At 38.9% G+C, this 14596-nt stretch overlaps 1 protein-coding gene across 1 annotated transcript in view; it reads right to left on the bottom strand.

The window, feature by feature from the left end:
• Positions 1 to 866: 866 nt before the first annotated feature.
• MCM3AP (minichromosome maintenance complex component 3 associated protein) overlaps positions 867 to 14596 on the bottom strand; it is an 87985-nt gene continuing 74255 nt past the window's right edge. The window contains exons 27-29 of the mRNA XM_015825506.1: positions 11783 to 11977; positions 5918 to 6068; positions 867 to 1815 (exon numbers count right to left, since the gene is read on the bottom strand). Coding sequence (XP_015680992.1) covers positions 1675 to 1815; positions 5918 to 6068; positions 11783 to 11977 — 487 coding nt within the window. The 3' untranslated portion in view covers positions 867 to 1674. The remainder of the gene's footprint in view (positions 1816 to 5917; positions 6069 to 11782; positions 11978 to 14596) is intronic.

Here is a 14596-nt window from a genome sequence, read left to right as displayed (position 1 = left end):
GTCGTAAGATGGGGCAAAATTCATTTAGCAACTATCTCACTTAGCAACAGAAATTTTGGGCTCAATTGTTGTAAGTCGAGGACTATAAAGTCTGAAGTCAATTCATAAAATTATTCCAAAAAAATGAGTTGAGTTAGTCAATTCAGATTAGGGTTTTTATAGATCTCAGAAGACAAAGAACATTTATGATTAAAAAAAATCCAGTCTCATGGAACAGAGGTTGCTAATATCCCACAGCAGAAAAAATCAAGATGCCAAATGTTCTTGGATCCCCTAGGCCAGTGATGGCAAACCTTTTAGAGACCGAGTGCCCAAACTGCAACCCAAAACCCACTTATTTATCGCCGGGTGCCAGGTGGGCGTGGCTGTGGTGATCATGGCAGACTGGGTGGGTGTGGCCAAGGTGGGCATGATCACCTTGATGTTGCTCGTGGGGAGGGACGCCTGTGGGGGCCAGGCAGGGTTGGGGGAGATCCAGGGGGTCTCTGGCAGGTGGGGCAGTGGGCAGGAGGCTCGTCCTGCTGGGTGAGGCGAGGCAAGGCAAGGCAAGGGTGCCATTGTCAGAGAGCAAGGTGAGGCAGGGGCCGGGGCGGCTGCTGCCTGACACCATCAGCCGCTGCACACAGAGGCCAGTGAGTGCATGGGTGCTGGGATGCATCTGGCCATGTGGGACCTCGGCGAGTTAGTGGGCCGCTGGTTGAAGAGGGACGGTTGCCATCTCCAGGGCATGGCGCGCGTGCCCACAGAGAGGGCTCTGAGTGCCACCTCTGGCATGTGTGCCATAGGTTCGCCACCACTGCCCTAGACTTCAAATCTCTTTCATGACTGAAAGTAACTCCATTTGAGATTCAAATCAATCTCTTTTCAACTATGGAAATTTTAATACAAATGTAAACTATACACTAAGGCCACAAATTCATTCCAATATTCATAAAATTCATTTTGGCAAATACTAATATGATTGAACTTAAGTCCATAAAAGAAAGTTTTTAGCCGCCTCTTCTGCCACATTCCACATTGTCCAGAAGACTCTTTTCCAACTCCTAGGTGAAGTGATGTGAAGAGACAGGAAATGCTCTGTCCATGAACTTCTTTATATTAGTTTTTCTTAGAATTCAAGCCTTTGCCTACATAGTACACATTACATGTCCATAAGGTAGCAACATACAATTTACGGGATATAGTAAATTCTTACATAGACACTATGGCTATGTAAAAAGCAACCATTAGAAATTGTTTATAATATAAGCTCTATAAAATAAAATTCCCATAAAATATATCATGCATAAAATTGCCCCACTTTTCACAGCAGAGTTCCAGATAAAATCCAGAACCGGAAAATATGATTTATAATGTAGACTAGAAATAAGAACTTCATTCTGTGTTGTAAAGCAGAGAAAGAGGTGCACAATTCAATTTAAAAAAGTAACTGAACTGGCTTTCATGGGAATAAATCATATTAAGATTAATGGAACATCCCCAGGAATACATATATAGCAAACTAACCAAATCAAAGAGCAAGACCAAAAGATGCATTCAACTTCATCAAGGAAATATTATCCATCCAAAAATTATCAGACATGTACTATGGCTTTTTTCAAGCAAAGTCTTGTTATTCAGGTCTGATGTCATACATCATCAGTTCTCTTGTTCTACAGTTTAAGAAAATGCTTATTAAGCATCTACCATGTCTAGCAATGCAGACATGTGGAATTCACAAGCTATTTCTTCTTCTTTATTAACTTTAATCAGTTCTTTCAGGGATGCCAGTCTGCTGAATAAAGAGGTATCTCTGTCTTTCCTTTCTGTCCCAACCTGAATAGAGAGAAGCAAAAACATTTTCAAAATCAAAGTACATAAACAGTAATGAAAAGTGACAAAAACCTAGAGACTTGAACAGGATATAATGGTTGTAAGAAACCTGGGCTATAGGACTTCCGGTGGTGTTAGGCTGCACCAATGGCGGCTTTTGTTAGCCGCCCGCCTGGGAGCGCGTCAAAGCCTGAAGAGACAGCGTGCAACAGCTGTCTCTCGGCTAGGAACCCCGTCCCTCGGGCGAAGAGGTGAGCAGTCCGGATAGGCTTAGAGCTCCCTCTCACCCCGGTTTTTCTTTGATCGGGGTTGGGGGGTGAGAGCTCAGCCGGAGCCTGGACGTTCTCCGTGCCCCAGGACGCCTTTGCTCCTTTTCTTTGGAGAGAAGCCAGATGCAGCGCCCACCTCTGCTACTGAAAGTTACTTGGATTTAAATTACAAGCAGACAGAACTAAGCAGGAGGTTTGGAGTAGTTTCGGCTTATGTGGAATTTTGATTTTGAACTAACATCTTCCTTTTTGGTGGGGACTTAAAGTGGGAAGAAAATGGCTGCGGAATTGCCGTTTCTTTGGAGCTGATAAAAAAATTTCGCTTTTTACTTTCACTCTCTTCTGGTTACTAACTGGATAGAGATATATTGTGGTTTTTTTCGGTTTTTGGAAAGTTTTAGTTGCAAAGAATTTGCAATGTCTATTTGTTGGTGATACTTATTATTTTTATGGATTACTGAAGTGTTTTTCAAAGAAGTTTGAAGAATGGCTTTAAAATGGCTGCGGAATTGTGAAAGAAAGAAAGAAAGAAAAATCCATGCTTCTTTTTTGCTGGCTAAATGAGTTTTATAGTTCCAGATTGTACAGAGCAATGGGTGGATAAGTCATGTGAAGATGTTGAAGAAGATATTATGGAAATAACTTATAATGATATGTTATATGGTAGAGATCATGAAAATGATAAGCATGAAAAGCTGGGAAAGGAAGCTGTAATAGATCCGGTTATGGTCCTGGTGTACCTCCCTGATGAAATTTTGAAAAAAAAGCTTATAGAAATGGGTCGTGCGTCAGAGAAAACCAGCTGGAGATGTTGCTGCTTGTGTTTTCAGAAGATCTTGCTATAATGGAATCACATGGGTTTATTATCAGCAGAAATTTCGAATACGCTACAAATTGTTAATGAAAAAGGCGGAAGATTCACTGGCTTTGAAGGTTGATTAGCAATGAAAAAAAGAATGGAAGCAAGGACTGGCTATGGAAGAATTTCTTGATGATAATCTTATATGAACGTTTTGAAAGTTTTATATTTTTAAAAATTTTTGATTTGGAATTGATCTTTTGGATATATATTATTTGAATTAATAAGATTTAAAGGATTGAAGTATTTGATAAAGAAGAGAGTAGATGGTTATATTATTAAAATTTGTTGTAAAAAAGAAAGAAAATTTCACTTAAAAGATGTATTTGAGATCAAAAAGAGTTTAAATGATTAATGATATATAATTGTATTATTCTAAAGGACTTATATTGTCTTAGAGGAATTTAAAGATGGTTTTTAATGGGTTTTTAAGACATTTGGATGATTAATAGCAGTAAGATTAAAAGATAAGTATTGGAGATCAAAAAAGAGTTTAAATGATTAATGATATATAATTGTATTATTTTAAAGGACTTATATTGTTTTAGAGGAAGTTAAAGATGGTTTTTAATGGGTTTTAAGATATTTGGATGATTAATAGTAGTAAGATTAGTAGTTAACTTTTTATTTGTAGAAACGGTAAAGTTTAATTTTTAGATACTTGGATCTGGGGAAGATGGATAATTATATTTTGAGTTTTGGAGTTAAAAATAAATTAATATTGGTATGTATTATAATTGGATTGTTTTAGTTAGATGGGGGTTGTTTATTTACTCCTGTATTTAGTTCTGGGAAGTCCAGGGGGGGATGGGGGGGAAAGGGATTTCTTATGTATTTTGGTAAACTAGAATGGTAGTGAGATATAATGTAATAGGAGGTTTTTCAGTTTGTTTTTGTTTTTATTATTATTATTATTGTATGCCATAATTGTATTTCAGTTTATTTTAAAAAATTAATAAAAATTTGTTTTAAAAAAATAAAAATTAAAAAAAAAAGAAACCTGGGCTATATATGTTGGATCAACCCAGTTAATCCTAATATTCCCAAACATGCTGAGTATTTTTTGCATTCAAACAAAGGTAAGAAAAAACAATTTCAGCTGCTTTTGATGAGCACAGAAAATACGGAACTAAGGAAGCAGGAATCCTAAATCAACAATTTGTTCCATTATTATGGCTGATTGCATAATCAGCCAGATATTTAGACTGGATTTGGCAAAGACAGAGATTGTTGTTTAATAATATTAAAGCTATTCTTGCAGGATGTTGTTATTATAGTTCAGTGATGGCAAACCTTTTAGAGACCGAGTGCCCCAAAACCGCCCCCGTTCCACCTCCCACCCTTCCTGCTCCGGCCCCACCTGCCCCCTGCCCCGCCCACCCGCAGAGCTATGCACCGCCTCCATGGCCTGCCACAGCAGATCGCCCAGACAGCCCTGCAGCGCCAGGGAAGCCACACCCCGCAGCATCATCTGCACACTATGGGGCGCAAGGGCGGAGTCTTGTTCTTGCTGCCCGGCTATGTCCTTAGCTGCGCTGCTCCATGCAGGCTGCGGCTGGGGCGACTCTCCTCCAGGGGGGCTGCTGGTGAGGGGGCTGTGGGCAGAGGCGGGGCTGGGGCAATGGCACAGAGAGGGCTCCGATTACCACCTCTGGCACACGTGCCATAAGTTCACCACCACTGTTATAGTTGGTCGCACAATTAACCAGATGTTAAAAGTGGATGTGGCATTTTTATCCATCTACAGAGTCCTTCCCAAGGACCTGGGTTAGGCAGAAGTTGAATGTTTGATGGTGTTAAAGGTATTGCCACAGGATGTCAGCAGTTCCAAGTTAAGCTGCCTTTTGCAATTGACTGATGGTGATTTTGTCAATGCCAATAGTGTTCAAATGATGTTCCAGTTCTTTTGGGAATGCACTCAAGGTGCCTATTACTATGGATATTATCTTTGCTTTCTTTTGCCACAGTCATTCTATCCATCCTAAAATGTTATTAATATTGATTATATTATATTAATATTAATTACATACTACGATGCTCATTAATACTACATAAATATTAGTTCAATGAAATCTGCATGAAATAATACAATGCATCAAGACCTAAACATTACAATAAAGGAAAAAATATACCCATTAACCAAAAAAGTGAGGGAAAAATTGACCCTAAGTAGTAGAGAATGCCAACATTTCAGCCAACCACCATACTTTTTTACACACTGCCATATCCTGCATTAGTACAATGCCTAAATAAGATTTTAACTGGAAACTGAGCTTGATCAAATGCCTAAAATAAATCATGTTTGGATTAGGGAAATACATTAAAAATTACTATGAATGGTGAGGTCAAAAAGATTAAGACAGTTATTGTGGCAGCATTATTAAAGCCCTATCCTTTTTTAATGTGTGTAAAACACCAACTCATATAAAACATGTGGGACATCAATTGTTATGCTGCTATGGCTATCTTGACATTTTACTCTGCCTGTGGATGTGCTGACTACTAAATAATATAAGCTATCATAAAAAATGCAATTCTATTTCTAGAATATAGAAATTACTTGGATTGTGTCACAATTTTATATGATTTTACATTATGTTGATTCCCACATCTTTCCCAAATAAGTCAACCATCAAGTATTAATTGACAAGAACAGCACTATGGGTTAAATACAGTGGCTTCACCTGATCTATGAGATTGCTCTTGCAGGTCACATCCAACTCAAATCTGGTGGTTTTGATGCAGCCACAATACAAGGCCTAATCATAGCAGTTCCACTGGAATAAAAGTACCAGGTTTACAGTTTGCTGGGGATACGTAAGAAGCTGATTGGGCAGAAATTAATGTTATTGTTTTTGGCTCCTTCCTGTAACTGACTTACACCAGTTCTCAAAAATAGGAAGAGAGTGGTTAAGAGAAGTGAATAGAGAGTCCAATATTGCAGCCCACCACCATTATATTTTAATTTATCGGTTACCTCTGGACTTCTTGATTTTGGAATTCTGACGAATGGTTGAATAATCTGAGGCATAGATACTAGAGATTCAGGAAGATAAAGAGGCAAAGAAAAGGTGTCCTGGAGTGTCTCAGAATCTTTAACTAACAACCGCTGCAGTTGTTCATCAAATCTAGACAAAACAAAATGAAACATATAAACAAAAAATTGATTACTTCCCATGACAGTTCAACAGAGGTTCAAAAAGATTAATAATGAATTTAGACCATCATCATCATCCCAAAAAGGCAAAGATCACATGACATTTAAAATAGATATTTAAAGTTTAGCATCCTACAACCTAACATTCAATGGCCAAGAATTTAAAAAAAAGAGACCGAGAAAGGAAATTGATATGAAAGGATGCAGCAATCCTAAAAAACTGAATCACACAAACAAGGGTATGGTTTAGTTTTCTCCCTCAACAAAGAAACCAAAACCAAAATGACCAATGAATTGGCAATAAAAGCCTACACCATACATCAAATAACTCTTCTTCAAAATAAAATCTATGGCTAAGCTAAGGTATTTACTGGAGTTGATCAAATAATCACCCTTCAAATCTGTAGAAAAATGGCAATAGTAGGTGATGTAGCGAATGTAGCAGTGGGACTTGTAATGAAAGACCTGCAGGAGTCATCTAAGCCAAGAAGATGCAAGCCAGCTTGCTGGACACAAAAGTTGTCTTTGGAATTAGGATGAAAGAAAACAGCATTTGTTTGTTTGACAACATTTTTATCTACGTTCAGTCAATGCCATCAGAGAAATCAGATTGTCTGGGATAAAAGGAGAAAAGATTTCAGTTTCTCCATACAGCTGAGCCCACAGTTTATTAGAAATAAATGATAGTGAGGACAATTAACCAGTGGAACAGCTTGCCTTCAGAAATCGTGGGCGCTCAATCACTGGAGATTTTTAAGAAGCGACTAGACAGTCACTTGTTTGAAATGGTATAGGTTCTCCTGCTTGAACAGGGGGCTGGACTAGAAGACCTCCAAGCTCCCTTCCAACTCTATTCTATTCTATTCTATTCTACTCAATCTTCAATCACTGTAGAAAGAAAGAACATCCATTTAAAGAGATTCTGCTGCCCAGTGGGACTGCCACTAGGAACACAAGTTTTGGTAAAAGTAACATGGAGGAATTTATGCCAAAGTGCTTTGGATAAGAATTTACAACACTAGCTGTAGATTCTATGACGTGAAATAATGCAAACGAGAAATGAGTAAGAATGTTTTTCTGGAGAATACTGTTGAATCACACATGTGAATTTCAGAGTTTGGAGAGCATTAAAAACATGGATGAAATATATTAGTTCAACCACTAATCAGGACCTGATAAGATAGGAAAATACTTCTTGAGACCCACTTCTGTACATTAAACAGCTTGGGAAAGGAGGTTACCAGATCTTCTTGTGTTAATGCAGTGCAATATTTCTTGTGGTCAATAGCAAGATATATTGAGATTTGTTGACTTCCGGTTTGACGTCGCGATTTCGCCCTGCTGGGGACCCTAAAAAGGGTCGAAAGTCGCCCCAAACAAGTGACGAAGAAGGAGGGGACCCTCATCGATCACAAAAGGGCGGTGGCCCCTCTACTGGATCCAAGGAAGCCCTCCAAACCAGTGGGGGAAAGACTGGCTACATTCGTGTAGCCTGTCAGAAGCTGCTGACAATCGAATACAAGCACTAACTAGCAATTTCTGAGCAACGTGGATGGAACTGGATAAGACTTTATCCTCTCTTTATGGCCCTAACACTACTTTCCTGGAAAAAAGAATACCCAAAGCAAAGAATCCTTCCCAATGAGAGAGGGAAAGGAAGTTATTGCCCTGCTCACTCAGGAAAAGAAAAGCGGTGAATTAATTGCTTTGGGGAAAAACAGAGGAAACTACAAGATCAATTTGGAACTAATACAGATCTATAGCTTTGAAATTCGGGACTAAAAGTACCTTTGAGACTTTTTTTTAGAAAAAGTATTTGAAAGTTTGCAAAATAAGCTTGGATTTGGAAAGCTGGAAGATGGTGTCAGCGACATCTAGTGGAGAATTATGGCACTACAAGTTATTATGCTTAAGGGAAACTTGGCTTGAAGCCCAGACTCAGATAAGACTCTTTGTTGTTCATGGACACTTTCACTTTTGCAGACTGCAGCTGGGAAAAGGGAAAAACAAAAACTCTTGGGCTGCTTATCTTGGTTGGGGACCCTATTGGACTATAAAGACTACATACAAAAACAAAATGAGTGTTCCTTTTTCAGCCTTAAATGGTAAAAAATCATATTTAACACCTGTTAAAGAAGGAACTAATGACCCAGAAAACAGAAGGAAAACTAGAAGAAACGGATCCAAAGATGGAGGACCTAAAGGAAGGAATTAACAGACAGATATAGACAAATGAAAAATTAGAAGATGCAGTGATAATACTGGAAATGGAAAAGACATCATATTTGTCAAGATCTCAGAACACATTTGAGGATAAGGAAGAAGAGCTAATCGAATGGATGGTAAAGCTGTTAGGAGAAATGCTGAATTTTGACAAACAAGAAATGAAAAGAAAAACTGAAGGAGAAGGATGGAGGCTGTTTAATGAATATAAATGGGTTGAGTGTTCTTCCAAAAACACTTCAACCAAATTCTTTTCCTCATTCCAAATAATATATACAAAAATAGAGGAAGAACTACTTGATGATTTAAATGTACTGACTTGGAAAGTTATTTGGCAAAGGAAGAAAGCTAGAGTAAGACTGAAGAAAATTGAGGTTTTGACCTATTAGATGGGATATTATACTACTACACAGATGTTTGAATATGGCTAAGAAAATAGATAACTGTTAGAAATAAGAGTATTATTATAATTATAATTGTAACTAGAATATTATACTATTTATGAGATGGGAAATATGAAAATTCTAAAAGAGTTTGAAGCTTTTGATTACCCAAATATAATTTATTATGAGAAAACTATAAGCGATAGATATATTTTGAATATTGATGGGAAATTAAAATTTTAAAAAAGCAGGAAAAACAGGATATTGATTGAATAAATTGATTTTAAGTGCAAATGCAATTGAGATATATTTTGGCTAGGAAAGATATTATAAATTGATACTATTGATATTATGTATAATACTAGAAAAATGTGATGAAGATGTCTATATTTAATTGTATATGTATTAACGGTAACAAGAATTGTATTTGCCCAGTATGGAAAAATGCATACTATCAGAAAAAGAGAGGACCAAGGAAGCACCGGATGGTGTAGTATTGGACTAGACTGAGAAAGTTAATATGTACCAATGAATTACTAATAGACCCAGACAACATACTGCTTATTAAGTATTTGTAAAATTAGAAAATTAATAAAATATTTATAAAAAATATATTGAGAGTCTGTTCTCTAAATCTCAATTATACTTGGCAGGATTTAATTATAGTTGGCAGGATCAAGTTACAAAACTAGAGTTAAACTGCATTAACTGAAAGAAATCAGCCCATAGGAAATACAGCTAATGAAGCAACTGCTGAGAATTATGGCTAAATGAAATCTCGGCCTAAAGGAGAAATGGGACTCTCCCTTGTTCTTTGAAAAGTAAAGGATGGGGAGGGGGGAACCTGCTTTCACACTTGCAAGATTCAATTACTGTAACCTTACAATAAAAGTAGTATCGGTACTCATGGCTTTGATTTCCTGTCTGAACTATCTCGAAGAACTGATATACAAACAACTAATATTTGGAGATTTCAGAGATTTGCTCAGAAGAATTGAGGTCACCAAAAATTAAGTTTAAAAGATAAAATCTCGAGGAAAATAGAAAGTGAATTCAAATGGAAGTTTCATTAGGACTTTGAAAACATATAGTTTGAAAGAGCATAATGACAGAAGTATTCAACATACTCCTCTAAGGAATCTATAGACTTTCCAAGTCTAGGTCAGGTTAGAGGGCAGTTCAATCAATGTATATAAAGTATGTTAAGTCTGAGCCTCATGTTTAACCCACTACGTAGGGGAAATATCTATGCCTGTGGAATCAAACTATATTACACCTGTACCACTGGAAAATGGGCTGTTAGGTGTTTCATAAATTTGATGGAGAGCTTGAAATTTCATTAAAGAGAAATCCAACCTGGAACTAAGACGTTTTCTGACAGCAAGAACAATTAATAATGGAACAGCTTGCCTTCCAGAGTTGTGGGTGCTCTATTGCTGGAGATTTTCAAGAAAATATTGGATATCTATTTGATGGTACAAGGTCTCCTGCCTTGGGCAGGGTGTTGAACTAGAAGACCTCCAAGGTCCCTTCCAGCCCTATGATTCTGTTTCCATGTTTTTTCTACATTTTTTAATTCTACCTTTATCCTATTTTTTTTTTTTACAAATAACATCAGTCAACAAAAACATACACAACATTCTTCCTCCTATTTTCCCCACACAAGAACCCTGTGCATTGAGCTGGGAGACTGACTGGCCCAAAGCTACCCAGCAAGCTTTCATGCTTAAGGTGGGACTAAAATTCATAGTTTCCTGTTTGTCACAAGAGTCTTGATAATCTTGTGATTTATAAATCTCTTAAGTGTGGGAATGTTGGTAAGGCCTCAGACAGTTTGAACCTCACTGTAGACCCAAAGTTCTAGGACAGTAGTGGCGAACCTATGGCACGGGTGCCAGAGGCGGCACTCGGAGCCCTCTCTGTGGGCATTCGTGCCGTTGCCCCAGCCTAGCCTCCGCCCGCGACCCCCTCACCAGCAACCCCCCTGGAGGAGTCACCCCCGAGCGTGGCCCACGCGGAGCAGCGCAGCCAAGGACATGGCAGTCAGGCAGTGTAGACAAGACTCTGCCTTCACGCCCCAACACGCACAGTTGATGCTGCGGGGCGTGGGCAGAGGGCGTGGCTCCCATGGCGCTGCTGGGCTGCCTGGGCGATCTGTGGTGGGCCCTGGAGGCGGTGAGTGGCCCTGTGGGCAGGCAGGGTGGGCCGGAGTGGGGGTGGGGCATGGGGTGGAGCGGGGCGGGGTGGGGCAGGCAGTGGTAGGGGCAGTTTTTGGGCACTCGGTCTCTAAAAGGTTCGCCATCACTGTTCTAGGAGGAGCTGTGTAACTAGATGTCAAGTTTTCAGGTGTACATATATTACCATTTGTTGCATATTTGATAACCTGAAAAGATGCAGATTGGTATATCTTTCTTTCTCTGTAACTCTCTTAAGATTTATTCAATAAAATATTTTTTGGCATTTCACCAAGGGTTGAACCTATTATTTTAAATGAAAAATATGCAGTCTTCTAGCTGGCAATACCCTATCATGACAAATATATGACTACTGATGAAAAAGAAGTTCAACATATTATTACAGCCCTCAAGTCTAGGTAACTGAGACTGTTATTTATTTATTTCTCCTCTGGCCATACCCCCAAGATTGGGGTACTGGTGACAATACCTGATGAATTGAGATAATGCTCTGGTAGAGAATTTAAAATAAAACCCCTATCTTATTTCACTTTCTATTTCGTATATACAACCTGTTTCCATTTAATCCAACTAATACGTCACACAGCCAGCACAGACTATTTGTATGAACCCTTTTCACACTTTTCTAATATATATTTTCTCCTTTATCATCTTTCTCAACTTTCCTTCTTCCTTTCATATTATTCTTCCCTTATTCCTCTTGTAATGTTATGTATTGATTGATTTGATTTGCTGCCTCCCAACTCTAGCCAACTAGAATATCAGAACTATAATTAAATGAATGAATACTGAATCCCATCATTTTATGTTTTTTTCTGTTCTTTCTACACATTCATATTCCCATTCTTAGTACTTCTCAACATTTGTAAAGAAAGAAATCTTACCTCTTGCTCTCTGCTTTCTCCAACTGTAGCTTAACAGACAGGCACTCTGGCAGAAGATCTGCTTCTGAAACTGCCAGCGTGAGACCTCTACCAGAAATATTGAGCTCCTTGTTGTTTTTAATTTCTTGACTGACACAAAGTTCAGTTGGAGATAATAAAGGAGAATACAATTTTGCCATAGTCTTTAATTTAGACCTAGAAGGCAGGAAAACATAGCTGCTATTGTTGTTGCTATTATTACTACAGTTAAACTGTGTATATGCCATCCAACTCCCAAAGACTCTGGGCAACTCACAAGTAAAAACATTTAAAAAGAGAGAGAGAACAAAATAAAATAATAAACGATGGCAAGGGTTATGAATACCAGAGGGAGGGAAAAAGAAACCAACCCACGCAATCTAAGAGGCCTTCATTCACTCACCAAAGGACTGGATGAAGAGTCAGTTTTTTAAGGCCCTTGGAAAGGTGGGTATCCAAATTTCAGGGAAAACCTCATTCCAGAGGGCAAGTGGTGCTACAAAAAAAGGCATACTTCTGGGGTCCTGATAGATGTTGTTTAATTGAATTGGCTGGGGAGATACTATGGGAGACAGGCAATCCCACAAGTAACCAGGCCAACTGCCATGTACGGCTTTACAGGTAACAACTAGCACTTTGAATCACACCAAAAAGCAAATAGGTAACCAGCAAAAGTATTACATGAGCATATTGAGACATTTTAGTATGTTTGTACATCACCAAAATACCAGTATATTCAGTACAGATAGGTTTTTATTAAGTCTCGCAACATAAAAAGCAGCAGCCTATTTAGAATGATAAGCAATCCAATTCATACCAAAATCCCAAGTGAGAGAGCAGGAAACTAAGAACCTTCCTTAATTATCACCAGTATCAGATATTTACAAGCATCCTGGCTTTCAAGAGAGAAATTCCATTAAGTTACCACCATTAAGTTAAACATTACAACACTTCCTTTTTGTCTTTCATTTAATCCAATTGCTTTCTCTTGAAACTGAGTTGTAGCATTAAGGCAACCAACCAATTACAAACCATAAATATCTAATTTGAAGCCAGAAATAGAAAGGCGTCATAAACAATATGGCAGTGCATTTTCTTTGAGGCTAGTTCTGCATACTACCGTGTTTCCCCGAAAGTAAGACCTACCCCAAAAATAAGCCCTAGATTTATTGGGGGTAGATCTAATATAAGCCCTATCCTAAAAATAAGATCTAGTTTTTGAGTGAGGTGCACACCTAAAAATCAAACTAGGGTGAGGGTGTGGGGGTGGAGCTTACCATTGCAGCGTCCTCCCATGGATCGACACTTGCCTCGCTGGAAGGAGCAGCTTCATTCTGCAGCTGAGAATGGAGCTCGGCCTGCATTTCGCAGTCAGAGATCTTTCCGGAAGGCCACTGCAGCCGAGAACAGAGCTATGGATCCATAGCTCGGTTCTCAGCTGCAATGGCCTTCCGGAAACGTCTTTGACTGTGAAATGCAGGCCAGAGCTCCATTCTCAGCTACAGAACGAAGCTGCTCCTTCAGCCCCAGAAGAAGTGGGCCGGCTGAGCGGGGCTGTCGGTGCTACTGCTGTGAGGTGAGTAGAAAAGACACCCCACCCTACCCCGGAAATAAGACCTGGTGCCTCTTTTGGAGGGAAAAAAAATAAGACCAGGTCTTATTTTTGGGGAAACACGGTAAGGCAATATCAGTGATGGCTGATAACAATATTGAGATCTTAAATATGAAAACAGAAAAGACCTTTGTCTTACAAGGAAGTAACAGCAGTAGAGAGAAAGCAGAACTGCTTAACTCATTCTTTGCATCAGTCTTTACACACAAAAAAATATAGCCCAACCTCCCAAATACATAATGTATTTGCGGGGCTGCCACAAAGAAGAGTGAGTCGACTTATATTTTCTCCAAAATCACCTCTATGGCTCTCCACACTTTGTTAATTTCAGAGAAAAATTGGAGAGATAATACAGGTAGTCCTTGACTTACAACCATTCATTTAGTGAGTTTTTGAAGTTACACCACCAGTCAAAAAACAACTTATGACCAGTTTTCACACCACCATCACAGCATCCCCATCATCATGTGATCAAAATCCAGGCATTTGGCAGCTGGCATATATTTATGACAATTGCACTGTCTTGGGGTTGTATGATCATCATTTGCAACCTTCCCAGCCAGCTTCTGACAAGCAAAATCAATGGGGGTAGCCAATTTCACTTAACCACTGCATGGCTCACTTAACAAATGGAGTGATTCGCTTAATAACAATGGCACAAAAGTTTATAAAATGAGGTCCCACTCACATAATAACTGCCTTGCTTAGCAATGGAAATTTTAAGCTCATTTGTGGTCATGAAGTTGAAGACTATCCGTATGCATAAATTACTTAGAAGGAGGTGTGCAGGAATAGTTCAAGAAGGTAAGATACAACTCTGTTGGGGGGGGGAGAGACGTGAATAAAAAGTGCAAAATAACTCCATCTTAAGTCTGTGTGCTAGTTTTAGGTCTCTAAAAGATTCGCCATCACTGGGCTAGGCCACTCCAGGACCTTAATGTGCTTCTTCTTAAGCCACTCCTTTGTTGCCTTGGCCATGTGTTTTGGGTCATTGTCATGCTGAAATACCCATTCATGACCCATTTTCAATGTCCTGGCAGAGGGAAAGAGGTTCTTACCCAAGATTTGATGGTACATGGCCCCGTCCATCGTCCCTTTAATGCAGTGAAATTGTCTTGTCCCCTTAGCAGAAAAACACCCTCAAAGCATAATGTTTCCACCTCCGTGTTTGACGGTGGAGATGT

Source organism: Protobothrops mucrosquamatus, unplaced genomic scaffold (assembly GCF_001527695.2).
Source record: "Protobothrops mucrosquamatus isolate PMUCROS unplaced genomic scaffold, P.Mucros_1.0 scaffold_199, whole genome shotgun sequence".
Taxonomy (NCBI): Eukaryota; Metazoa; Chordata; class Lepidosauria; order Squamata; family Viperidae; genus Protobothrops; species Protobothrops mucrosquamatus.
Note: the sequence above shows the minus strand (reverse complement) of the source record. Positions and strands in the feature narration are given on the sequence as shown.